Source organism: Miniopterus natalensis, chromosome 1 (assembly GCF_054644295.1).
Source record: "Miniopterus natalensis isolate mMinNat1 chromosome 1, mMinNat1.hap1, whole genome shotgun sequence".
NCBI classification, from domain to species: domain Eukaryota; kingdom Metazoa; phylum Chordata; class Mammalia; order Chiroptera; family Miniopteridae; genus Miniopterus; species Miniopterus natalensis.
The window spans coordinates 2,547,481-2,575,261 of NC_142081.1; the positions used below are offsets into that span (position 1 = coordinate 2,547,481).

A 27,781-nucleotide genomic window follows, 5' to 3' on the forward strand; every position below is an offset into this window, starting at 1 on the left:
TTGATACTGGAAAATTAAGAAGCCAGAGGAAGCATTTTAATGATCTCCAAAACATATACTCTGTACAGAGAATATTCATATGTATATGTTGATATAAGTATTGCCATATGTCAACATATGCATATTCAGACACAGAAGGAATGGTACTACATACGACATAACAGTGGTGGGGCTCCGTCTCCTTCAGAGACTGAGGCAAAGGGAAGCTGAAGTCCTTCTCATCCTCAGGCTTTTACTCTCTAAGACAATACCTCTGTACTGACCTCATAACGATGTATTGCTGATACGTAAAATTAAATATAAAATACTTTAGCCCTGGCAAATGTGACTCAGTGGTTACAGCGTTGGCCCACAGACCAAAGGGTGGCAGGTTTGATCCCTGGGCCTGGCTGGGGTGTTTGCAGGAGGCAACCCATCAATGTGTCTCTCTCACATCACTGTTTTTCTCTCTCTTCCCCCATCCCCTCTCACTCTCTCTAAAAAAAAAATAATAAAAAAATCAATGAACAAAATATCCTCGGGTGAGAATTAACAACAATGAAAATATACTTTAATAGTAATAGATATAGTCTTTTCACAGTTTTAAGATTAAGATACACATTTAAATAAAAGCTCAGTTTGAATTCACTAGCAATGGCAGATGTGTTAAAAAAATAAACAGAAAGCCAGAACAGTTTTCTCACAGTACAGGTGAGGTAGTAACAGAGATGTCCTCTGCACGTCATTCTCCGGGGAGGTGTGGCTTGTGTGCAAAATGCATGTATGGACACACGTGTGTGACCCTTACGACTGCACTAATGTGCATTCGGCTAAAACCACGCCGGCTGGGTACTTACTCATATTCAGTTAGAGCCGACCTTTCCAACAGTCTCTCTAGAAAGCCCACCCACCGTCAGGCCTGTGCGTCCCACTCGCTAGCTGGTTTCAGACACAGCTGTTCACAGCACAGGTGTCTGTGTACCTGATGTCTCAAACCACCACCGGCATGGGGAGTGAGAACCTCCTCCGCCCATGCAGGGGGTGATTCAGTTCCATGACACAGACTCGGAGTCCAGAGCTGGCACTGGGTTAAAATGTGAATGTAATAACTTTCTCTCATGGCAGAATTTCAGCGACTGGAAGGACAGGTGTCGGATACTGACCTGAAAAATGCAGCCATAGCGCTTAAAACTACAGGTGCTGGGGGCATTGACACACTCGGACAAGTGCGCACTCAACTGCAACAGGAAAGAGACGTGAGTTGTGGCACGAACGTTCGCATGGAAATGTTCAAACAGGTTAGAGGCACGGAGGCACCTGGGCTGCACCGTCATGAGCGGCGTGCACAGCCACAGATGTGTGCCCCCATCGGCCCCCGACTCCTCAGCAGTAAATTCACAGTATTGTCACGTGTATACACATATACAGAAATACGCTCACTGAAACGTTGCTTAAACTTGCATTTCTTTAGGATTGTTCCAATTGTGACATGCCGTCCGCAGTGCCAGAATTAAAAAAGTAAAAAACGTGAACTGAAATGCACATTTAAAGACTGCAAACGAAAATTGCATGAAACACAAAAAAGGAAGCATTTGGGATGCACTGGGCCACACACCTCGTATACAGCACACAAAATAAAGATGCTTCCACAGCAAGCTCACAGGACGGCGGCTGGGCTCAACACGCGAGGGGACTGGAGAGGTTTCCTTCTTCTAGGACTTGCCCTCTGCAGCCGTATGCTCCTATAACCTCCAAAGACCCTGAGGTCATCCTAACACATGGATCCTAACTGCCACCTCTAACTGGTGGGAGACAATTACGAGGACCGGGAGAGGTGACTCATCTTGCAAGGAAACCACTTTTGTGTATTTGTGCAGTTTACACTCATGGAATCCAATCCATTTGCACTTCTGATGCCCCCTCAGGGGAATAGGGGTCCAGATGCCTGTGCTGTGGACACAGTGCTGGGCATGATGCAATTTAAGGACAGTTTCTCTCCTTTTACCGAGGAAATAAATTCTCATGAGGAAACTCTGGGGACAGACCATTCTAGGAACAATCAGACCCTAAACTAGGCAAGGGGGCATGGGGTGTGTCTTCCCGTGGGCCAGGGCTCCTGCACCCCAGGGGCCCACGGTGTGTCACTCTAGGTCACTCCGGGTCACTGGTGGGCAGCTGGTTCAACTTCTCCTTGGTCTACAGGACACAGGCTTTCCCCCTAGGTCAGCACTTAGGGCAGGGAGGAGAGTGGACCACAGGACGGCTCTCTCCCTGCTGCGACTGCTACGGAGGAGAGCCAGTGCCAAGGGGGTGGCCAGAGGGACCTGCCTGACCACAGCCAAGGCCACCTGTGTGGGAGGCCTCCGAGCCAGGGCAGCCGTGGTTGCCGGCGTAACCACCTAGCGCACCTGGTATTCCTGTGAACCCGGCCTGGAGGCTCAGGCCTGCGCCTGGAGCAGAGTGCCTAGAGAGCCATCACAGGTGGCCGCACAGACACCACGAGGGATGTGCGGAGTGACAGCGGTTTGAACCTGTGAAACGTGCTTTCCTGCTGCCCTCACCACCACCGGGACCCGAGCAGCCGGCACGGCTGCTAAAATCAGGGACACAGCGAGTTTCATGTGATTTTCAGGGGCCACTATGAATTCAGGGTCACGCTTTTCCCTAAATTGGCCTTATTATCATTACTTTCAAAGCCTTATAGAATTTACAGGCGCTCTGGAATAGAGGCAATAATAATCTACAACACCTTTCACCAGAAACCCAAGATAAACGCAGGTTTAAAGATTTTTTTGAAATAAAAATAACTTCGAGGCCAAATGGAGCAGCTTTTGTCCCTAATTCAGACAGCCCTGGGGAGTAAAAACTTAGCAAATTGTATAAAACCCTAGAAATTGTTCTAACAACACAGACTCTTTGCATGTTCACTCTAAGGGAGGGGCTTTCTAGTCGTGGAAACCATCAACGAGAGCTTCCCGCTATCCTAGAGCCACGGAGGGCCCAGGGGCGAGTTGCCATGTGAGACCGTGCCTGCCCCCAGCAGTCGACCTCTGCAAGGATGCACCTCAGGTGGGAGCGGCTCCCGGGGTCCTCCCTGCACCCGCATCTGTCGCTCAGTGGGGACATGAAGTGACCCTCCCTACCCCGTATCCAGTGGTAAAATCCCAGCTGCTGCAAAGGCTGAGAGGACACAGACACCCATGGAGCCCTAGATGGCGCCCCAAACGGCAACCAAAAGGGCTCCAGGTCAAGATTAGATGCAGAAACATTAAGCACTCTTGAAATTTTTCCATCTGGATATATACTGATCAAGTGAAGCTCCTGCAAAATCTACCTGCCTTGCAGAAGGTGTGGCTGAGGGAGGCGTGAGCCATGGGCCCTGGGGAAGGGGCCTCCCCAGCAGCCCCTGAAACATAGCTGCTTGCTTCCAGCGTCAGCCCACATAGTGTGTGCGCCCAAAACGGCTCTGCAGCATCTCTGAATCAATTCATTTTCTTGGGATAATCTTACAGTAATTCCTGTTTTACAGAGTTAAAAATAGCTTCTTTTTAAAAGTGTCTCCTTTGCTGGCATTGTAAAATAATCCCATTTTCTTAATTCTTAACAATATTCTGCTCTGAAAAGCTACTCTGTAGCTTTTAATTACTTGTTTCTAAAATCTGACTCCCAACAATAGCAAGGTTTCCCCCGGGTTTTCTAGTATCCACATCACCACCACTGTGATCTGCGAAAACCTCAGGGTCCAGCTGTTAAGGGAAGAGGTGTGCCGATGGCTCGTGAGCCCCGATGTGGGCACAAACCCTGCGCTGGGCTGGCCACACTCTTACCTCGCTCCGCAGAAGGGTCTGGACTCTGCACTTGTGGGGGCAGGACACCACCACACAGGGGCAGTCGGTATCTTCGTGTTTCTGCAGGAGGAGAAGAAAGTGTCATCAACTTTGAAACGCTCAGATCCCGCAGTATCCCGACATGGCCCCGAAGGAAGCTCTCTGCTCACGGTCACTGCTCTGGAGTCTCGACATGCACAAGACATCAGGATAAGCCCTTACACGGAAAGAGTGCTGAAAAATGAGGTATCAGAGAAGACCAGCTCACCGATGAGTTACAGTGTTGTGGGAGCAGCGTCTTCTCAGCGGCACCCGGGGCCCACACGCAGTGAGGGCACTGAGACCAGCCCCGCCCTGCCTCTGCTGGTCAGAGAGGACGGTTTTGTGTGGCCTCTCAGTGTGGGGTCTGGAAATGATGCTTCTCAAATACCGGGAACAGTGAGACCTCCTGGGTGTTTAAATTACTGCCCTGAAATCTCAGTGAGATTATCTTCGGTGCGTGGAAAATATGGATAAATCCTGCTCTTCCTTGGATGGCACAGATCTCAATTGATGGGGCCAGAGTGATGGTGACTGTTCAACTCAATGCCACGGGCACCTGTCTCATGCTCCATAGTGAAGTGAGGGCAAGAGCCCCAGTGGACAGGCGACAGGGCTAAGCATGCAGGCGGGGTGTCCAGTGGGAGGACAGGCTCCGGGGCCTTCCTATCCTCCTCATCAGGGCTCAGGGTCTCTCTGGGCCTCCACCATCAGGCTGCTGTTATGCTGACTTACGGGGAGTCTGGCCAAGCGCCTCAGTCTGGGCAGGTATGGAGGCCAAGGCCAAGGGTGGCCCATGTGAGCGAGGGCACTCCTCTCCTCTGAGGAGGCCTGGAGCCAAGCCCCACACTCTGCTTTCTTTGGCATGGTTTTGGGACCCTTGTCTCCATGGGTGCACTGCAGGTCTGCAGCATGGAGGTGGCCTATGGCACACGCTGCCCTGCTCATGGGCCAGGTCCTCAGAGGCCCTGGAAGGTGACTGACTCACAGGCCTCCTGCAGGCACTGGCTCTGGATTTCCATCCTGCCTCCCTCTGCTCAGGATCCTGAGTGCCCAGGGACCAGTCTTTCAGTGAGAAACCTGGAAACAACGACTCTACCTCTGCCTTATCTGTAAAACGGAGGAGTGGGCCGGAGCCGTGAGGGATCAACCAGTCTTGGGCCTGCAGAGCTCACAGGGCAAATGCTCCATCTCTTCCCTGAACCTGCCCTGATCCCACCTTCTCACTCTGGGGAGAGTGAGGGGGGACAGGAGGAGAGCTCCGAGGAAGAAGTGAGGGGTGGGGGCAGTGTTCTGGGGAGGGCAGGAGAGGGGGTGGGGGAGAGGAGGCCAGGGGCCAGAGGGGCCAAACAATCACATCTCTGTTGTGCATCTTTGCAGACCTGTGCACAAGTACCTGATGACAGATTTCTAAAGTAGGTTTTGCTGGATATCGAAGGTAAAGGTACGTTAAATGGGATTTTGACAGATACTGCCAACTGCCCTCCTGTGACCCCCACATGCTCATTACCGAGAGGGCAAGCTCCTGCCCTGTCAATTCCATCAGCCTGCCCAGTCTCTGGTAGTGACAAGCCAGACTGGCAGCGACGTGATTTGAGATTCTTTCACAGTGTGTGGTTAAGCATGTTTTTGATATTAATCATTTATATTTCCTGTGACTTGCCTTTTCTTGGCTTTTGCCCATTTCAGTGAGTTGGACAGTGACCCCTCCCCCCAAGTTGTGTACATCCAGAACCTCTGGACGTGGCCTTAGTTAGAAGTAGGGTCTACGCAAATGTAAGGTTAAGATGAGGGCACACAGGATCAGGGAGGGTCCTGACACGAGGAGAAGATGTGGTGGGAGGACGACCATGAGAATGTGAGGCAGACCTGCGATGTGGCTGCCAGCCAGCGAGCACTCAGGGGCACCCCACCCACCCAAGGCTGGGGGTGAGGAATGCTCTTCTCAGGAGTCTTCAGAGAAAGCACAGCCTGACCACAGCTTGGCTTTGGATTTCCAGTCTCCAGAGCTGCTGGAGAATAAACTCCTGTTGCTTTAAAAGCCAACTACGTGGTCCCTTGTAACAGCGGCACACCCTTAAAGAGCTGCTCACCTATAGGTGCCAGAACCCTGCACATAGAGGTCAGCCCGTCTGTAAATTAAACGCATCCTTGATATGCACAGAGCAGATGTGACGCATGGTAAGCTGTAAGCAGGACCACGTGGCGAGGACCTCCACTGACCCGTGTGCTCCTGTCCCATCTCATCCCTCCACCAAAACCACAGACCTGAACTGTTTCTAGTCCCTTTGCTTAAAAACAGTTTCATTACACATGTGTTTGTGCCAGACAAGATATTCTTTTGTTCTGATCACTTTTGGATTTTATGAAAACAGAATTCTACCCTGGGAGTCATCTATGACCTGCTTGGCGTTAGGTGTCTCGGGCTAATCGTGTGCTGCACAGGGTTGCAGGTCCTCACCGTTCACAGGTGCATAACAATGCGGTCACACAAGTGTCCCCACTGTGTCACATGGTCCACTGGGGCTCCCACAACTGACGTGTCCACTTCCACAGAACGGACACTTGGGCTGTTCCCAGGCTCCTGCTGCTCTGGCTGTGTGTGTGTGTGAGTGACAGCGTCTCCTGCCCAGCTAGCGGAGGAGATGCTAATTAACCAAGCACAGGAATGTTCTGCCTAATCGTTTTCCAAAGTGCCTGTACCTCCCATTACGATGTACATTCTACGTACAATGAAATCTTCGTTATTCTGACTTCTTGCAAGTGAACACAGCTGCTTATAGAGACCGATGTCCAATCGTTTCTGAACTAAACGTAAGATTATGTTGACCTGCAGATCAGCGCACACAGCGTCAACACCAGTCTAAACACAAGAGCAATTCCCAATAAGGTGCATGGTCCACAGTGTTGGGCTTTACCACCTATACTACTGGCACTGACATGCAGACCTAACACAGACATGGGAACCTCAGGAAGGTTGGAAGAGCTGGGCTTGAGTATGCAGAAGTCAGACCCTGCCCTCTGTATAAACAGTGAAGGCCTAGGAAGAGGAAGCAGCGTGATTAGGGTGGAAAGAACAAGACTGGGAATCATACCGGACCATGGTGGGCAGGTGTGTGAAGAGGTGAGCTTGCAACTGGCCTGCTAGTTTCAAGCTCCCCGGGCCTGAAGGGGACCGAGCACAGGTGTTCCTCATGCAATGACAGGCCCCGACAGCTCGCGGCACAGGCATTCACACCCTCCAGTGCCAGCACCACTAAGGCAGCCTGTCACAGGAGTGCAATAAGACTTCATGGAGCCTTTACGTGCACAACCCAGGCCCTAAACTTGCTGATGACCATTTTGTGCTTCTACACCTGTTGTGACTCTCACCTTTTTGCAGTCGACAAATTTAAGATCTGGATCAAATCAAATGCTACCTGGGTACTGAAGCCCTCGCGGCCCCATCAGGCTGAGCAAGCCAGACCTTCCTCCTGCTGCCTGATTCTTGCCACAGTGACAGTGACGTGAGGGGGACAGGCTGCAGTCCGTGTGTCCTGAGCAACCAGCTTGGGATCTGGAGCCCATCAGGCACTCGAACGTCTCGTGAATCTGTATGCTATGTCATTCTAAAACCGGCCTCTGCACGGCCTCGTCTGGAGTTCAGAGTCGGTTCCTGACATGGTGTTTAATTGACACACTCCACAATTCCTTCTCAAATGAAAATTAATTACTGATTCTGTTCTGCAAATAGAGGTAATTGATTCTCTCAAGAAGCAAAGTAGGAGTCAGACAGCAACATACCAAGGTGTGTAAGGCCGGGAGTGTTGCTCATTAGGTACAGGTCTCATTCATTTGAGTTTAATTACCAAAGGAATTACTCAGCTATGACAAAGATGACTGCTATTCTCCAAAGGGCGAGACACAGTTCCTACAAATTCTTAATAACTGGAAACATCTACAGAATCACACAGGAAACAGATTTCACAATGGGAGAAAGGCACAGGCATAAAACAGGTAAAGTACGGCAAACATGGAGATTATATAGAGTACACCCAATTTTATACTGAAAAACAAAAACTTCCTGAATTCTGGTCAGTCAGTGCTTCAGAACGTCCACCAGGAATTCGGCTGTGGCCTTTGCCCCCCTGGCTGCACTTCCGTGTGCCCTCCCATCCGTGACCCCATCAGTCATCACCCTGCTGAGTCCAGAAGTCAATTCCCAGCCCCACCCTGCTTGGCCTCCCAGCAGCATCTGCCCACCTGCTTCTCACCCAACTCACGAGGCGAGGCCCAGACACACTCTCCTGATCCTGACAACAGCCCCTCCCCTCCACCTCCCCTCAGCAGTCTGCAAGCACCCCGGTACCCCAGGCTTCTGCCCTGACCCTGGCTCTCCACTCGTTCCGTCCCATAGCTACAAGGACCATCTGCTAATACCTCTCTGTAGCCCGGACCAATCCTCTCTTCCCCCTAAGCCTGTTACCCTCCACAAGCCTGGCCTCTGTGGGACGCGCCAGCTGATCCAGTTGATCTAGTGACAAACGCTGGGCATCACTCTGAGCTCATTTCCCGGGAATATTTGTGCCATCAGCTAATCCCATTGGCTCTACCTTTGAAACTACCCCAGAACCCCTCCCTCTCCCTGCTCTCCTTATCCAGGCCAATGCCGTGCCTCCCCACCCCCACCCTGTCCACCTGTCACACCTGCCAGAGCAGTGCAGGAAATGGGGAACTCGGAAATGTCACCCCCAGTTCACGGCTACCCTCTGGTCAGCCTCCTGTGGTTCCTACAATCCACCTGCCCAGTTAGCTCCAGCTTGGAGTGGGGCTCCCTCACTGCTTCCTCTGCTGAGGCTTTTGCACAGTGTTGCTGTGTCAGAGGCCAGCCCTGTCCACCCTGCTCCCCGGATGCAGTTCACTGCTCTCCACAGCATCACTCACTACCACACACTGTGTGTTCTCCTGGCACTGCTCTCTTCCCATAGGTGGGCTTCACCACGAAACCCTCAGATCCTAGGACAGTGCCTGGCACGCAGTCAGGACTTAATAAATCTTTGTTCAACAAATGGACCCACTCTGAGGGTCGCCACACCACTGGCTGTTTTTAAAGTTTGTCGTCTGCCCCCAACACCTGTTTAATTCACAGGTAAGGGAGCTGATTCCAACATGCATGAGGCTGAGCAGTGCCAAGATAACCAAGGTACCAAAAAGCGCTGACTTCTCACCTCTCTGTAAGACAGACAGCTGCACTTCAAGGCTGCAGGATAAACTACCCTGCTGACGTGATGGTTATCACAGAGCCGTACAAGCAAGATTCTGAGGCCATTTCCTGGGACAAGTGAAAAATTTTACCTCTTCTAAATAATCAGTCTTCATTTTTTTGGCGCCCCCAAATGACAGCCAAGGCAATGAAAATGGTAATTACGTAAATGAAAGTGGGTAAAACGAAGCTTAACTCTGAAATGAAGTCAGATGAAAACGGCTGTTTACTCCCACGTTTCTCTTTATTCCTGCAGAATAGTCATCTGAAAACTATTCTGTGGACAGAGCACATCTGGACCAAGCAGACGGTAGGTGAAACGCCGCAATACTGCACCTGTAACGTGATCATCGGGACTTGGCTTTTGCAGTGGCTGCACGTGGCCTCGCGGTATTTACAGGCTTTTTCAACATGGTCGCGCAGGTCTTTTCTCAAGACCCTTTCTTTGCAGTCAGCACGGACACACGGAAGTTCTTCGAACTGGCAGTCATTCTTCAAGTGCACCTGGAGACAGACAATTCAAAGCTCTTAATCTGCAGAAAACTCCACCAGAAACATGAGAGTTCAGCCTCCGTGCAATCAAACCCTATAGAAACGTTTCCATCTGCCATCAGGCCAGTTTTCACAGAGAAGAGTGATAGGCACTGAATCCCACACTGTTCAGTAGTTACTCAAACTACAGTGCTCTGAAGAATTAAGTCAGCTCCTCTTCCTGGGTAAGTAAATGGTTATCTGCTCAAGACTTTGTTTTATTCTAATTCAAATATCCTTTGAGGATAAAATGATACTAATAAAACACACACACACACAAGAAGTTATGTGGAATTTCATGGTAATAAGAAAAGAGATTTTAATGGGCCTCCCAAAATTAAAATTCAGTACAGATTTCCTTCCATTCTGAATGGAGGGTTTTTAAACCCAGCTGAGAATTCTGCTAATGATGTCACAGAAAGAACATTCATACCCAAGGGCTTTGACTGCTCTCCCGTCTGGCTGTGTTTTGAGAGCTTAATGCGAACACGGCCCTCGGGTACACATCCCACTGACCAGGGACGCTCGTGTCCCATGTGCACACCCACCGTGCCACCTGGGTACTGACCAGCAGTTGTCCCAGGGGTAGCTGCTCCACACACCCTCGACTTTCGTTCCTACAGTAGATCTGAAGAGCCAGGATCTCCCTCTTGCAGCAATTGTCCTTAAACACCTGAGACGGAGAGACAGTCATTTCAGAGGATTAGTGTTTCTTAATCTCCACGTGCTGCTACTTTGAACAACGCAAAACCACTCTTAAAAAATCATGAAAGCGGCTCTTCAGTGGGCCTCAGAAAGCACGAAGGGCCGTCTTAATTTCTAATGTCTGCCCCTAGTAAGAGACCATTTAAGTACCACAATTTAATCAGCTCCAACTACAGTTGTTTACTAGGGAAGCTGAAGAAACATGCCACACTGAACACGAAGAGGTGGTGATGGAGCCCCGACACTCTGGATTCACTCTGACACAACCTCAGGGCTGGTGCACCAGCTTGTCTGGACTGCGGATGCTGCAGGAGCCAGCACCGTGAAGGTAGCCGCGGGCTACACCTCCGTCAAGGGGCAGGGCAGGGCCTCTGAGAACTCTTCGCCTTACTAGAGTACTGGCTAGAGAAACTACTATAAGAAACCACATCTCAAAAACGGTTTGTGAAACATTTATTTTGGTTCCTTCTCCAAAAATTAAGTCACTCACAACTCATTTTTCAGCAAAAAGGAGGGACTAGCCTGCTATTGAAAAAAAACCCAACTCTTTTAAATGTAAATTGCAAAGACTGAGTTTGACCCAATGAAAATGTTTCCCTTCCAAATGAAAGCCCTCCTTTGTTTAATTTTACTTCCCCTTTAGAAAACAGGTAAGCTCACTCCTTCTAACAATACAATCTCCCCGACTCAGCCCTCAGGCATTTATTTCTAAGAAACTCCCATGAGCTAATGGGGGGTGCGGTGACAACAATGACAACACAGGGTGCTATTCTCACCTCCATGGGCAGAGAAGTAGAACTGACAGCTGTTAAGAGTTAAAAATAAATTAATTTGGAATCAAATCTAATCCTTTATAAACATGACTTTTTAAAACGTCATAATTTAACATACGAGAGTTAACAAAACAGGTATTTTTAATGGGTAAGAAATAAGCTTCCTTTCTGTGTCAAAGTTTCTTAAGTCATTTGAGTTTAACTTTACACATAAAGTGGCTCAGTGGTTGAGCGTTGACCTATGAACCAGAAGGTCATGGTTCAATTCCAGCTCACGGCACATGCCTGAGTTTTGGGCTCGATCCCCAGCAGGGGGCGTAAAGGAGGCAGCCAATCAGTGACTCTCATCATTGATGTTTCTATCCCCCCCCCCCCCCCCGCCGCCAAAAATCAATAAAAACAAATTTAAAAAAAATGTAGGTGGACATTTGGCCAATTCCATCTCTTAACTGTGTCGAGCAGGTTTTCCTAGCCACCCCTGTCCTGCAGCTGGGTACCTATCTTGGTGACCCGCAGACCACTGCACCCCATGGGCGGCCCTGACAGCAAACTCAACCTAAGTGCTCCAGACAGAAGAGCCCCAGAGCGAGAATTTCACTGTATAATTGAATGACCTGCATTTAAAAACCTGTTAGGTTCATTAATCAAAACACCGGAACCACAGATTTTTATTGATATTTTAAGTACTTCAATGAGTCATTTATAACTACAAGTGTGCCTGGCAGGTTTGGCAGCCCATGGATGGCCACATAGATGCTGTGAGAGGGGATCAGGGCTCCTGGAGGGAAGCTGGTGGGCGACCTACTGTGCTGACAGTACACGGGTGGCCCCATGACACCCATGAGCTTTCCCTGGCACACACAGCCACGTGGGGAGGGAAGGGGCTGTAATCTCACATGTGGTGACTTCAGGATGCTACCTGGGGGGCAGAGAGACAGGTGAGCCAATGTTTGTGATGGCAGTCGGTGCTCCTCATTCTCACCGCCTCCACGCTCCTCTCAGGCTTAGGAGGCCGCCACTCCTGCGACGGGTGAGCAGAGGCTCAGAGCGTGAAGTGCCTCGCTGAGGGCAGACCTGCCTGGCGTGTCCAGGCACCTACACAACCAGTCCCGACTCAGCCATGCTGCACCGCAGGCAAACCGCCCGGCTTCAAACATGTGACAGAATGATTTACTAAAAACCCCAACAATACCTTATCTTTGACGATGCTCTCTTGACACGCAGTACATTTTGGGCTTGGGGAGCTGAGGGGGAACACAGACACGTTAGAGTGGAGTCCCGTCTGGACCCAGCGAGACCCTCTGGCTCGATGCTCCAGGGCCGTGGGGAGCTGGCGGCCACCAGAGCTTTGGGATGCGGGCCAGTCTGGTTGAAATGTGCAGCCACAGGAAAAGAGGGCAAACTGTGCTGGATGGTGATTTTTCACAAGGAAGTTGAGCAGAACAGCTAAGGTCAGTCCCACTGGAAAGCCCCTTGCAGTGAAAAGTGAAATTTTATTTCAAAACCAAAACCAGCCATGTGTGGGGGCTCCTCAGCGGAAGCGTCCCGGGTCCCAGCAGCCAGCGTTTTCTCCAGGCGCTGGTCCCCACCGAGCAGTGCCAGCAGTGCTACTGCACACACCCCAACGGCAGGAGCTTAAAGGAACGGGGCTCCTGTGTCCTGGCCCTAAACCCAGGACAGGAGCCAAAGCTACCTTTTCTGGGCTTACCGCACCTGGAAACCACCTCCCAGAGAGTGAAAAGGAAACTAAGTCTGGGCGTTCCCTGCTTCCAGTGCAGGCGAGGCTTCAGGTGGTGGCGCAGAGGGGCCCCTGTGCTGGCCTGAGGGCAGAGGGGGCAGGAGAGCCGAGGGCTTGTGGGGGAGGAAAGGACTGCGTTGTAAAATATAAGCTCATTCATTCAGATGACCCAAATTAACATGGAGCCTAAGCTTTTTTTTTTTTTCTTTCAATCCTCACCTGAGGATATATTTCCCACTGCATTTCAGAGAGAGTGGAAGGGGGAGAGAGAAACATCGAGGGGAGAGAGCTGCCTAACGGTGAGGCCCTGGGACAGAGATGCCCCCTCGAGGTGAGGCCCGGGGGACTGAGAGGAGACACCCCCTCCCGGTGAGGCCTGGGCCCCACCTCAGCACGGCAGCCATGCAGCTGTCACAGAAGCGGTGTCCACATTCAGTCTGCTTCGGGTTGCACAGCACCAGGCGGCACTTCTCGCACTTGTACTTGTCCTCCACGGCCTTCACGAACCTCTCCTTGTACCCTCCTTGCTCCGGGACGAGCACCGGCGCCCCAGTGCTGCGGTCAGGGTGCAGCTTGAGTGGCGGGTTGGTCTGCAGCGAGCTGGAGGGGTCCATCTTTTTACTTGGCTCCATCGTAAGAAAGAGATTCTGCTGGAAAAACAACAGTAAATAAGTGAAGTGCTCTCCCATGTCCCGAGAGGGGACAAATGCGGCCCGGGAGCAGCCCAGTGCCCTGACAAGCCTCCCTTCAGTGTAAGCGAGGCTTTGGGCCCACGGTGGGAGCAGGAGGGAGCATGTGCTCCTACTTCCCGCTCTGCCCAAGCACTATGGCTCACGCCACTACTCCAAACACCGATGGTGGCAACTGTATTTTTAAGGTTCTTTAAACTACAAATAACACTTTGCCAGGCTGTAGCTTCCAGTTCTATGCCTCAATTGATGTTTCAGCTGAAGCAGCAGCCATGCTCCACCAGTTTTACTCCCTAGTGAGCCTTGCTGCCCGAGGCCATCTGAATGGCACTGCAGTCAAGCCTGTGGTCGGAGCAGGTGTCTCTCATTCTGACAATAGCACTTACTGTCTGCTGTCGTCCACAGACTCCTGCTGCTACTGTGTTCACGGTGCGACCCCATGCGGGTGCGCCTGCCCACAGTGCCCCAGCCTGGGCGCAACAGGCCTGGCCCCCCTGCAGGTCCCCCTCACTTCACCAACCCTGCAATGACAGTCCCTGCACTGTGCCCACAGAGCTACTGGGTGGGCCCATCATGGATTTACAGGCACTTCTGCATTTGGGACAGAGCTGGCGGAGGGGACACAGGACTGGATGGGTCTCCTGTGCCCATGCAACAGGCTCTCCTACTACAGCTGGTGACAACTGTGCAGAGGGCTGGTTCCCACCTGCAAGTTGCCACCATGGGCCAAAGTAAGTCGTTCCCAGACACAACACAAGGTACCAGCCTGAGCGGCCCACCAGCTGAGATGCCTGGTGCCCATCTGGTGAGCCTTCAGAGGAAGTTGCTTCCAAACTCACAGGGACTCTCGAAACTACACCATGTTCTTGTTCCATCCATCTACGGCTGCTGCTTATACATTCTTCCAGTTCGACAGGTCCCGGGGGTCCGCCCCATCCCCGCCTTCCTCACTGGAAGCCAGTGCTGGGTGTGGCGGTGTACCTGGGCTCTGCTGGAACCTGAGGTCTACCAAGCAAGGGTGCTCAGGCTGGGCCAGGCAAAGCCCACTCTCGCCCAGCCTCAGTCCTCACGCTGCCTCTCTGAGGCTGACAGAACGAACGCTTCACGCCGTGGGATGTAAAGGAACTGGAGCCGGCCAGCTGCACAACATCTGACAGGTAAACAGGCTGTGTTCCAGCCGCACCTGGGTTAATTTTAGTAAAATAAAACACTACCATGCAAAGTGTGGAGCCTCCTGTCAAGTCTATTTGCGAAAGAAAAAAAAAAAGTTTTCAAAATGACCTCAAAGGCCAGCAAGACGTTGACCACAAACCCATTCCCTAAGATGCTAAGATGAAGATACCAGTGCTCATCTGCCTATCAGAGGAAAGGGGGGACCAGGAGCCTACCTGCCCTCCGCCCTCTCCATGCTGGGCACCTGCTCAGCAGATGCTCCAGGTGCTGCCCCTCCTGGGATGCCCCCCTGCCTTCCCAAGGAGCCCAGCCTGGCGAACCCCCCTTCCCGGATCCACTCTGCCCTGCCTGGGCTTTTCTGTGGCGCTCCCCACCGTCTAGGACCACAGGCTTAGCATTCATTGTCTCTGTCTCTCTCTGGTAGAACATAAGCTCCCTGACCACACAGGTTTTGATCTGTCTAGTTGACTGACAAACCCCAGGGCCCTAGGATAGTGCCTGATGAGTGGGAGGTACTCCATACACATCAACTAAGAGAAAGTGAGGCCTGAGCCACTCTACCAAACTCCATCTCTGTGATGCCTGACTCTTCAGGAAAAGAAAACTTCAGCTTTTGGATCTGATCTGATCTGACAGCTTCAGGCCTTGAAACCCTCCCTTAGATCGAAGCTACTCACCCCTTCAGTGTGGTATTTGTCCCACGGTGCTTAGCAGGCTGTGTGTTCAGTAGAAAGTTCTTAATTAGCAATGTTAGCTTCTTCAGGGGTGAATTCTCGTTTCAAGTATGAAAGACAACTAACTCACCCAGCTAATGACTAGTAAGTGTCCATTTCCCTGCAACCTGCCATGCTCTGTGTATGTAAGTAAAGAGCATAGCTTGGGAGCCTTTGTTTTACAAGCTCCTTAAGGTAAGAGAGCAGATGCAGAAGGCGCCTGGGCATCCAGATGGGACCTCCCGCTGCCCTGTCCTGAGGGGAGGACAGCCCGCAGCCGGGTGTGTCAGGACTCGCTGGCAGTGTGGGGCACCTACAAGGCATCTCTGCCCAGGGCCAAGGAGCCTCTCACAGCCCTTCCCAGTGTTCCTGCACCCCGCACCCTCTCCCCTTCACGGTCTATTCATGAGCTAAGCCTGCAAGGAAGGAGGGGAGGATACCCTAAGGGGTTGGGCAGCAGCAACAAGAAAACAGTAGCCTCCCCTACCTACAGTTCACAGTGAGGAAAAGAGCCACAAGAAAGTTGTCTACACGTGAGATGCCCAGACAGGTGGGGCCGTGGAGACAGGAAGCAGGTTCCTGGTGGCCAGGGGCTGTGTGTGTGTGGAGGGTGTCTGCTGATGGGCACGGGGCTTCTTGTTGGGGTGTCTGTGTTCTGCAACTGGACAGTGGGATGGTTGCACAACTCTGCAAATCTACCAAAAACCACAGAAATGTGCTCCTTAAACTGGTTAATTTGTGATATTTATAAAGAGCATCACATACTTTAAAATGAAGACTCTAAAACTGAACCTGTATGTGCCTGACACATGAGGGGTATAAGACGTTCGTTTATATCATCACAGTACCTGCGCTGGGACAAAAGGACAACAAACCACTAAGATGAGAGAGGTAAAGGGGGATCTGAGCTCCTTCCCTGAGGCCGAGCCCCGGGCACAGCATCTTCTTCCTACGTGAATAGCAGGCGCTGCCCCTAATCCCCAGAGCATCACCAGGCCTCCCTGAGCCGTCCTGTGCAGAGACCTCCTGCCAACTGCGGCACTGGACTCACACGAGCCATGTCCTCCGGCCACCAGGGGTCGGGCTGCTTCCTCATCTCCACGGCTCAGAGCCTTTCTTCAGAATGCCCCTTCTCAGCAATTAGGCAAGAAAAAGAAAGAAAAGGCACCCAGGTTGGAAAGGAAGAAGGAAAACGGTTTCTATTTCCAAGGACACAGCGTAGAGCATACTAAGGAATGAGCCGATCGCTAGCTGAACTGACAGACTTGCTCAGCAAAGGTGCAGGACACGAGATCAACATGTAAAAATCAACTGTATTTCTACACAGAGTCTATGAACAGTCCAGAAATGGAATTAACAAAACAGTCTGCTTACAATAACAGCTTAGATAGTTTACTCTTCTCCATGTTATTTAATGTCCTCTGAAGACTGGAACTGTTTTCCTTCTTCCTTTCCAACCTGGGTGCCTTTTCTTTCTTTTTCTTGCCCAGCTGCTGAGAAGGGGCATTCTGAAGAAAGGCTCTCAGCGGCGAGATGAGCAGCAGCCCCGGTGGCCAGAGGACGTGGCTCGTGAGAGTCCAGCGCTACGGTTAGCAGGGGGTTCTGCACAGGGCAGCTCAGGGAGGCCTGACAGAGGTGTGTACCGGAAGTTACCAACCACGGCTGAAAGACAGTGCACGTGGACCGGGAGACAGGAACACAGCCAGGATGGACACTACGCAAACCATCCACAGATTCATCTCAACCTCTATTAAAAGCCTACTTCCTTTTTTTGCAGAAACTGGTAAGCTGAACCTAAAATTCCCATGGAAAATGAGAGGGACCCAGAATGGACAAAACAACCCTGAAAAAGAATGAAGTTGGAGGACTTGCACCTCCTGACTTCAAAACTTACTACAACTCAATCAGGACAGGGTGCTGCTGGCGTGAGGACAGACACACAGACCAAGGAACAGAACTCAGAGTCCAGAGATAAACCCTGACACCTGGGTTCACGTGGTTCCTGACAAGAGGGCCACGGCCACACAGTGAAAGGAGCAGTGTGCCCTCTGTGTTGGTGACCTCGCTGCCGCTCAGAACAAAGGCTCCACTCCTGGGCGTCTCATCACAGCTGTGAGGGCGAGGCTGGGGGTCACCACACAGCAGCTGCTCAGACACCTCCTCCTTCCCTCCCAGGTAATCAATGGGACACAGCTCTCGTACAGGAACACTGCTTCAGGGAGAACAGGGGAGTTCTAAGGCCTCCCTTTCAAAAAAATGTATTAGCTGACATATACAAGACTATGTGCAATATACATGCAAGGTAAGAGCACAATCAAGAAAATGAACCCAGAGCACACCCCCACGTAACAGTCACCATCTCCCTGTACGATCCTTCCTCAGCCACCCTCCTGCCCCTTTCCAGGACATGTCAGCCTAAACTCTGCATTTATAATTCTCTTGCTATCACATTTTTCTTAAACAATATACTTTTGCCCATTTTTAACTTATAAAAATGATATATACCATATGTAGTCCTCTGCCATCAGTATCATAAATAACCACCTGTCTGTGCTGCTTGTGTGCAGCAGACACCTTGTTCATTTTCCCTGACGTGTAATACTCCATGAGGTACTTACCCATTTTCTAATCACAGTTTCCAGTGTTTGCTACTATGAACAGTCTGCTATGAACGCCTGGCATGTCTGTTTTGGGGCCCTCATGCAGTTTTTCTCTACAATATATTCTCAAGATCAGGGGCGCAGGGTCTAGCAAACAGCCTGTGGGTCCCATCTAGCCATCAGCCTATTTCTGTTAGGCCCTTGAGCTAAGACTACCTTTTAGATGTTTAAGGGGTATAACTAACAAACAAAGGAAACGACTACGTGACAAGGCTGTATGTGATCCGCGAGCCTAGAATATTGACCATCTTGCCCTTCCCAGGAAGTATCTGCCAACCCCTGCCCTGGCCTCGACATTGGAGTGCCGGGGAGCATGTGCATGGCTGATGAACCAGCTAGGGCCAAACTGCTTGCTCTCCAAAGCAAAGCAGCATCCTCACCAACCAACAGGTATGATGGACAGTCTCTTTTTTTCTTATTCTGATAATTAAATAGGTTTAGCATCTTTTTACATGTTCATGGGCCACTTGTCTTTCCTTCTGTGAAATGCCTGACTCTACCTTCCTGCCACTTTTAATTGGGTTACTGTCTTTTACAATATTGATTGTAGGGATTATTAACATATTCTGACTAATCCCTTATTAGTTATATATATATGTCTTCACCAAAGTTTATGCCCTGACTTTATGTCTTTTAATGAATGGTTCCTAATTTTAATGTAGTCAAATTCAGCCCTTGCTGGTGTTGCTCCGTGGTTAGAGCTTCGGCCTGTGCACTGAAGGGTCGTGGGTTTGATTCCCAGTTAAGGGCACGTACCCGGGTTGTAGGTTCGATCCCTGGGCCCAAAGGAGCGTTCAGGAGGCAACCAACTGATGTGTCTCTCTTATCAATGTTTCTTTCTTTCTAACCCTCCCTTTCTTCTACTCTCTCTAGAAATCAATGGGGGGGAAAATTACATGAATCTTGGCCTTTTAAAAAATATTCAGATTAGCCTATGGGTGATGTTGATGGGAAAGGGCCAGCCCGGCACATATGGAACCAGACAAAAAGCAGTCCTGATGATAGGCCAGTGCTCGAACTCCTGACAAACACGTAAAGGTGTCCGGACATAGGCACTCGAGTGGCTCTTCTCAGACTGGGAAACAGGAATCTAAAGGCTATGGCTCCAAGGATTGTAAAAGAAGCTGCACTGCATTACATGGGAAATCTGGTGCTACTTGCTACATTTAGATAAACACAAATGTGAGACTCTCCTCTACCCACAATTTCTCGTGCTATTCCTGACTAATTTACCAAGGCGATGGGTCAAGGGGAAATGGTGACATGATATCAAAACTGCTCCAAGTACTGGTCTAACAACGTATTTACACTAACACCTTTACAAGGAATTATTTCTAAGGCCTTTGAAACTGAATTCCTGGGACTTCTCAGGTCTCTAGAGTTAATATTAAGAATCTGTATTTCTGACACTAATGAATTGTTAAATGTCTTCAGTTTTAATAAATTTATGCAGCTTAAAAAGAAAGCAATTCTAATTCTATCACAGAATCATTTTCAAAAGGAGGATATTTTTCTCAAATAAAACTAGCAAAGGAGCCGCTATGTCTGATAGACTCAAACTGCCAAGGAGAAATTCTCTTCCTAAACAAAAGCCTACTAGAGACAGATGACATGAACCCTGCGCTGGTCCTGTGGGCAGGCCCATGACCTTCTGTATCAGCGAGATGGCCGTGTGGGTAACCTCAGTTGTCCCAAGGACAGCAGGAGTGAGACACCTTAGCAAGTGCCAGAACTGGTGGGCGGGTGAACGCTCTCGGGTTTCCTGACGATCCCAATATCCACCAGCCACCAACGGTTACCCAGCCACCAACGGTCAACCGAGAAGTCAGTTCCATTTGAGGTGTAAGAATCGCCTAATCACCTGCAAAAACCATTGGGACAATAGGAAGTAAGTCTATCGTGTGCTGAGGGCAGGGAGCTTTGGAGTCAGGAAAATCACCACTGGAGGCGAATGTCTCACAATCATCTCAGGCGTCAACAACAGCGAGCTCCTAAACTGGACAGTAACATGGTATGAAGACCACATGGAGAAACCACTGAGGCGAATCTGCTCCAGGTTCCCTCCCACCTACGTAACAGGGAGGTTAAAAACCTCAAGTTCACCAAAGGAAACAAAGTTTCTATTTGTAAGACCCAGTTTCCAACAGCAACAAGGGAGGGCAAGGTTCTTACCAGAGAGTGCTCCAACCAGCAGGCGTACAAAGAATATTAACAATGATAATTTACTGCATTTTTGTATTATTTACCTTTGTGAGCCATCTTGAACTATTCTGAAACCAGGTGGGGTGTGTAAATTAGGAAAACTCGAAATTGGTCCCAATGTTACGAAAAGACTAGTGAGTGACATCAGGAACTCCCAAAGTCCACCCCTCAATAAAAGCAAGAAAAAAACTGACAAAACCTGTCAGAAACTTCTTTGGAACTCTGAAAACTAACCCAAAGTTTGCAGGAGTCAGAGGAACAGTTAATCAAGAGAAATGATCTAATCTTGGTAAGAACAGTGGGCTCAGTGGCACCTGACCTTACCCTGGCCCAGTCTCCCAAGAGGTAGTAGCCTGGAAGGAAACGGCCCACAGTCCCGCACAGGTGCTTGGCGGGGGAATGTGGAGAGCGGGAAAGACCTCATTTGCACAGAATCTTGCTGGTTTGCTGGTGGCTCCCTAGAAGACTGGCTCAAGGACTTGCGTTTACCTCACCACACTTAGAACTCTCCCAGTGCTGAGATGGCCACTGGTGGTGGGGAGGGTGTACTGAAATCATGTACAGGCCAAAGCATCAGCTGCTGCTCCCTGGGGCAATCAGTAAGAGCTGAGGCAAACAATGACTAACAAATAGGCTGAGAGGAAAGGCTGGGAAATAAGGGCTTTGAAAAGCTCCAACATATCCCTGGGAATCTGGAAAGCCACGCAAATGCCCCAGTCTGTGTGCTTGCTCAGGAAAGACCTGAGAAAGCCCAAAGCTCTCACCTCTGGCTGACCTTCAGGTTCTGTACAAGCAGGAAGTGAATACTTAGGCAGAGTTGTCAACCAAAAGATTGGGAGATAGCTCTGGTTCCAGGCACTTAAGGAAATCTCTGTACAATCACTAGCTGACCGCTACACTAATGGAACAGAGCCCTCAATGACCACACATGATAAAGAATATAAACTTTACAAAATTAGCTCAAAAAAGCCATTACATAGACAACCACCGTAACGGGAGAGTTTCATTTCCAGATGGGCCACATTATAATATTAAAAATGTCCAATTTACAATTATAAGGCATGGAAAGAAACAAGGAAGTATAGCTCATACACAGGGAAAAAATGCAAGTAATAGAAAATGTCCAGAAGAAAACCTAGACATTTGACTTACGAAGATTTTAAATCAGCTAGTTTGCATATTTCCAAAAAGATCAAGAAAACCATGTCCAAAGAACCAGAAAAAAACACCAGAACAATGTCTTACAAAATAGAGGGTATCAATAAAGATAACATTTTAAAAGGAATCAAACACATATTCTGGAGTTAAAAAGCACAATAACTGAAATGAAAAACTCACTACAGGGAATCAACAGCAGAACTGAGCAGGCAGAAGAAGGAATTAGAGAACTTGAAGACAAGTCAATTGAGATTTAAAGATAAGTCAATTGAGTTTATCCAGTTTAAGTAATGAAAGAAAAAAGAAAAATGAATAGGGCCTCAAAAACCTGTGGGGCACCATCAATCATACCAACATATATGTTATGGGAGTCCCAGGAAGCAGAGGAAGGACAGAAAGGGGTGAAAAGAGCATTTGAAAAAATAATGGACAAAAACTTTCCATATTTTATAAAAAATATTAATCTGCATATCCAGGACGCTCAACAAATTCCAGTTAGGATAAACTCCAAGAGATCCACACTAGTACACATTCTAATCGAACTGATGAAAGAGAACTTTGAAGGCAACAAAAGAGAAAAGCAACTCCTCACATACAAAAATTTCCTCAATGAAATTAACAATTGATATCTCATCAGAAACTTACTACAATAATCAGAACAGTATAATACTGACAATAAGGACAGACATATAGACCAATGGAATAGAAGTGAGTGTCCAGATATAAGCCCATACATCTATGGCCAAATGATTTTTGACAATGATGCCAAGATCATTAAGTGGGGGAAAAATAGTCTCTGGGAAATCTGGGTAACCACAGGCAGAAGAATGAACTTGGACCCCTACCTTACTCCATATGAACAAACTAACTCAAAATGGATCCACAACTAAACTATAAAGAGCTAATACCATAAAACTCACAGAAAAAAACATAGGGGTAAATATTCATGATCTTGAATATGGCAAAGGATTCTTAGATATGACATCAAAAGCACAATCAACAAAATAAATAGGTAAATTGAACTTCACCAAATTTGAAAACTTTTGTACATAAAAGGACATTATCAAGAATGTGAAAAGACAACAACCAAATGGGAAAAAATATCTCCAAATCACCTATTGATAAGGGTCTAGTATTCAGAATACATAAAAAACTCTTACAACTCAACAACAAAAAGACAAATAACACAATTAAGTAACGGGCAAAAGATCTGAGTATACATTTCTCCAAAGAAGATACAGAAATTGCTGACAAGCGCATGAAAAGATGTTCAACATCATTAGTCACCAGGCAAATACCAATCAAAACTTCAGTGAGTTACCACTTCATACCCACCAGGATGGCTATAATTTTTTTAAGGTAAAATAACAAGCATTGGTGAGGATGTGAAGAAATAGTTACTCTAAAACATTGCTGGGGGAAGCGTAAATTGGTTCAGCCACTGTGGAAACAGTTTGGCAGGTCCTCAAAAAGTTAAGCACAGATTTACCACAATTCCACTCCTACATATATACCCAAGAGAACTGAAAACACATGTTTATACAAAGACTTGTACATGAACATTCATAGCAGCAATATTCACTAACAAATGTTCATTAACAATAGTCAATAAATAAAAAGTATCAACGGCCCAAATGTCCATCCAGAAACGACTGGATAACAAAATGTGGTATATACATACAATGTATTATTATTTAGCCATAAAAAGGAATGAAATACTAATGCTACATCATGAATGAACATTGCCACGTGATAGAAGTCAGAAAGAAAAGGTCACCTATTGTATGACTCTGTTTATATAAAATGCCCAGAAAGGCAAATCCACAGAAACAGAAAGTGCATACTGGTTGCCGGGTGGTCCACGGGAGAATGACCACATAGCTTCTTGGTGGGTGTGGCTTCTTGGTGGGGATGATGAAAACGTTCTGGAAAGGTTGTGTAACGTTGTGAATATACTAAAAACCACTGAATTGTGCAGTTTAAGTGGTTTAAATGATGATTTTTTTCTTAATAAAAATATAAAAAACATTTTAAATAAAAAATAAAAAGTCTAAGGAGCTTGGACACCCCAATCTCTCTCCATCACACAGTCTGATAACCCTCCTCCCCAACCAACCCTAGCAGGAAAGTAATATCAGTAACAATAGCATTAAAACATCTGGCACCCTGGGTCCGGCTGGTGTGGCTCAGCGGTTGAGCATCGACCTATGATCCAGGAGATTAAGGTTCGATTCCTGGTCAGGACACATGCCTGGGTTCCAGGCTCGATCCCCAGTAGGGGGTGTGAAGGAGGCAGCCAGTCAATGACTCTCATCATTGATGTGTCTGTCTCTCTCTCCCTTTCCCGTCCTCTCTCTGAAATCAATAAAGACATATATTTTTTTAAAAACCCAAACATTTGACACATTGGAACCTGATATAATAAATACAGTTCTGTCCATATTTAGAGCCAAAGAATTTCATCATTGTATGTATTTTAATGGAAAAATTGGAGGGGAGTAAAGATATCAGAAGGCAATGAGGAAATAATGTTTTAAATTAAATGCAAAGAAATAAAGAGAAGTGACACCAGACGTGGACCACAGTGAGTGCCTGTGTGGGTGATAATGGACGCCCCTGCAGTCCACCTTGATCCTGGGCTGGAACAATGGCACCTACTGTGAGTACACTTACAAAAGCTAGTACCGGGTCATAACCTCATACTAAAAACCACTATTAAAACGGAAGTTCCTTGGTTCTTATTATAATTCTCTAAAATAAACATAAATTAAAATGCTAAGTTTTTCTAAAATATCTGCGATGGTAACTTCTAATCTGCAGCTAAGTCTGGTCATTCACGCCAAGCAGTAGGTAGCTGGGCCAGGAGTCCACGTGTGGCCCGTGTGGGGGCAGTGGCAGTAAATCAGTGAAATTGCATCTCTGGAACCTTCCAAATTGGAGGACTGTGGAAACCTTGGACTAGATTTCTTGATTTAAATATGAATACCTTATTTCACTTGCTTATACATGGGCATAAAAATAGTTAAATTTTACCTTACCCCTAAAGTTTAGATGTGACAACTGCAGGCTACTGAAATTCTGTAATATTTGTAATGACTGTGTTGGGAGAGAAACTACGCGAGCTCAGTCAGATGCACTAAAGAGGCAGTGCGGGGAGCGACTTTCAGGGACTCACAGGCTCGTGTTTAGCAGCCTGATCTAAGGAAGCAGCTTGGAGGTTATGAGGCCCAGAGACTGACACATGTGCCTCTGGTTAGGACAGTGGGCCCTGTGAGCAGTGGAACCGGGGCTGCGGTGACGCCTCACCTTTCACTCTCACCTTAGCACCGGGCTTGGGAAGAGGGCGTTTGCTCCCACACACACAAAGAAAAAGGTCCTGCTGAGCAGTAACAGCACACACACTAAGCAACAAGAGTGCAAGGAAACGACGGAGGAGAAGCATATGACTGAAAATGGCACCTGAGTCAAGGCACCCAAGTCAGGGCACTGAGTCAGGGCACCCAAGTCAGGGCACTGAGTCAATGCATCTGAGTCCGGGCACTGAGTCAATGCATCCAAGTCCGGGCACCCTGAGTTAGGGCACCGAGTCAGGGCACTGAGTCAAGGCATCCGAGTCAGGGCACCCAAGTCAGGGTACTGAGTCAGGAACCGAGTCAGGGCACAGGGGCTGAAGAGCAGCCAGGACCAGAGCCACCAGAGAGCAGCAGCAGCCCTTAAGTTGGTGTCCTGGGCCCCGAGGACCAGGCCTGCCTGCCCTGCATCTGGCATTCTCAGTGCTTGAAACTCTGATTCTGCAGTTTCCTTTGAGCAGAATTATTACTGTTGTTACATTATGTACTGTTTGCTACACGTGTAGGCATGAATTTATTATATTTTGAGGCCGTATTTTCACTGAAATGGGAAAAGAACCCTATTTGAGGAATGGCTCCATGAAACGTTGGTTTCCAGCCAGCTGCTCAGGAGGCCCCTCTCCCACAGCGGAGGCAGAGCTGCACTCATGACAAGCACAGAGCTGGACTGGGGGCCTCCGCTCTCCTCTAATGACTTGTATGTTCCCAGATTCTGTGGTTTCACTTAAGCCACATTTTACTTGGAGATTAGAAACTGGAAACAAAAGCACTTGTGCTGACAAAGGGTGTTCCAAGATGGGAAAGCCCGGGGAAAACCAAAAAAGGGAAGCGTCAGATAAACAAAGAAAATGGCTCCTGCCAGCAAGAAAGCACTAAACACACACGGATGTGGAAAGCATCCAGCCCCGCAGGGGAGTAAAAAGGCTCATCCAGTGATGCCCCAAAGGGAGAAGGAGGACACCGGCAGCAGACAGGTGTGCCTGGGATGAGTCTCCGGCCATCCGTGTTTACGCAGGCATCCCGGCACACTGACTCCCGTCCTGACCCCGACCTAAACGCTCTGCCCAGGGAGGGCAGATGGCTAACTGTCCATGGGGACAATAAGACAAGAGGAGACCAGATTCTTATCCAGACAAACAGGCAGATCATAATCACATGTCAAAAGCCCTGCTCAGGAGAGACAAAGAGACAGGAGCAGACAGACTGATGCAGGCACACAGCTAGGAAAACCGTGGTATACTGATTAAACCATAGTGTAAAAACTTGGGCGGAAATCCTTTAGGAAACAATAGCTATCTGAGGCCCAGCATGGCCAATATCCCTTGGTTCATATGATTTAGGACTTTTTAAAAGCATTCATTCAACCGGGACTATATGCAAAGATGCTGGGCCTGTGTTGGCCCAGGGCCAAAGTCCAGCCATCTGGACAGGAAGGGCTCAGAGGGTTCAGTCCATTGACAACAACACAGAGCAGGCAGGTGGTCCAGGTGGCTGCTGCCCTGAGGCTGTGCTGGGGCCAGAGCTGCAGGTAATAAGGTTCCTGCTCCTGGAGCATCAAGTTTACTGGAAAATATGAGCAAGAAGCACAAACGCCAGCCATATGAAGGAGTGGATTACAATATTTAAATCAATGTTTGGGATAAAGCATGAGATTAAAAAGGACACGGCTATATACCCATCTGTTTCAGACTCTCCAATTTCCACCTGTGGTCTCAGGGCAGGAGCCGCTCAGGTGCTGCTCCAGAGCCTCTCCCTCCTCCACACACTCACGAAGGCCAGCTCGTCCCCTTCCCGGGCCTCATCCACACAGTGGGCTTCCAGCCCTGTGGGCTCAGACATGCTCACTCAGCCTGTCATACTGCACAGGTGCCTGTGTTCACGCAGCGAGCGTGGAAGTGGTCACTACTTGGCAGCTTAAGTTACATGAATAATAAGAATAGCAGAAAGTGTTTACTTAGCACTCACTATGTGCGAGGCACTATGCTAGGCATTTTATATGTATTAGCTCGGTCAATTCCTTCTCTTGAGGAAGTTCTGATATCTGTTTTACATGAAAGCAAAAATGGAGTACCTTGCTCAGGCGGGTGTGGCTCCACAGTCAGAGCATCTGCCCTCGCACCAAAGGGTCACAGGTTACCTGGGTTGCAGGTTGGATCCCCTGGCCGGGGCTGATGTGCATGCGGGAGGCAGCCAATCCATGTGTCTCTCTCACATTGATCTCCCCCCCCCCCGAAAAGCAATGGAAAAAATATCCTCAGGTGAGAATTAACAAACAAACAAAACCAAATAAGTAATGATGCTAATGTTAAGAACCAAGATTTTCAGCACAAGAGAAAAGAGATATCCATACGAAATCAAAGAAGTGAAAGCCATATGATCCTAAATTTGAAATAAAAACAATATGAACTCATAATGTATTTTTACTTAAATGTATTTCCTGGCTGTCCAACAGGAAGGCATAGAAACAATAACCAGCACCCGGCCAACGAGCACCGTGGCACCCAGACTGTGGTCTCAACATATCATTTTCTACAAAAGGAAACCTGAGCTGCTTAGAGAAACAGCCAATTCCAGGTCTGGGGCAAAAATGTACAAAATGAATCTGAAACATCTTCCCAGAAAGCAGGGGAGGGAGACTAGGGGTCGCCTTCAAGGATGGAGGAGTCAGCTCAGAGAGGCTCTGCTGGCCAGAAGCAGCACCATTTTAGCAAGCACAAAAATTATTATTACCACAATGAATTAGAACACATCACACGTTTACAGTCTTATGTTTACAAAGACGCATAAACTAATCTCTGGCCACTTGTGCGATGGCTATGGAGCCACCCCATTACACTGAGAGCCAATAAAGAGAAAGAATGCCTTCCCTATTGGGCCTGTCCCTTACGATAACCAAGGAGTTAATGAGGGGAATTTCTCTCTACAGAAGTATCTCAGTTAATCAGGGCAGAGTCTACATTTATAATGTCATGCTGCAGCCCTGATCACTGTGAGTCCAGGCC

General features: G+C 48.6%; 1 protein-coding gene across 4 annotated transcripts in view; it reads right to left on the reverse strand.

The window, feature by feature from the left end:
- Nucleotides 1–27,781, reverse strand: part of TRAF3 (TNF receptor associated factor 3) — a 101,756-nt gene that overhangs the window by 15,705 nt on the left and 58,270 nt on the right. For 3 of the 4 annotated variants that reach the window (XM_087818081.1, XM_087818096.1, XM_087818086.1), the window contains exons 3-8: nt 13,222–13,481; nt 12,289–12,340; nt 10,187–10,291; nt 9,424–9,591; nt 3,807–3,887; nt 1,143–1,217 (exon numbers count right to left, since the gene is read on the reverse strand). In XM_087818081.1, the coding sequence (XP_087674207.1) occupies nt 1,143–1,217; nt 3,807–3,887; nt 9,424–9,591; nt 10,187–10,291; nt 12,289–12,340; nt 13,222–13,466 (726 nt within the window). In that variant the 5' untranslated portion in view covers nt 13,467–13,481. Of the gene's footprint in view, nt 1–1,142; nt 1,218–3,806; nt 3,888–9,423; nt 9,592–10,186; nt 10,292–12,288; nt 12,341–13,221; nt 13,485–27,781 lie in introns of all 4 variants that reach the window. The other variant, XM_087818090.1, reaches the window with a different exon arrangement.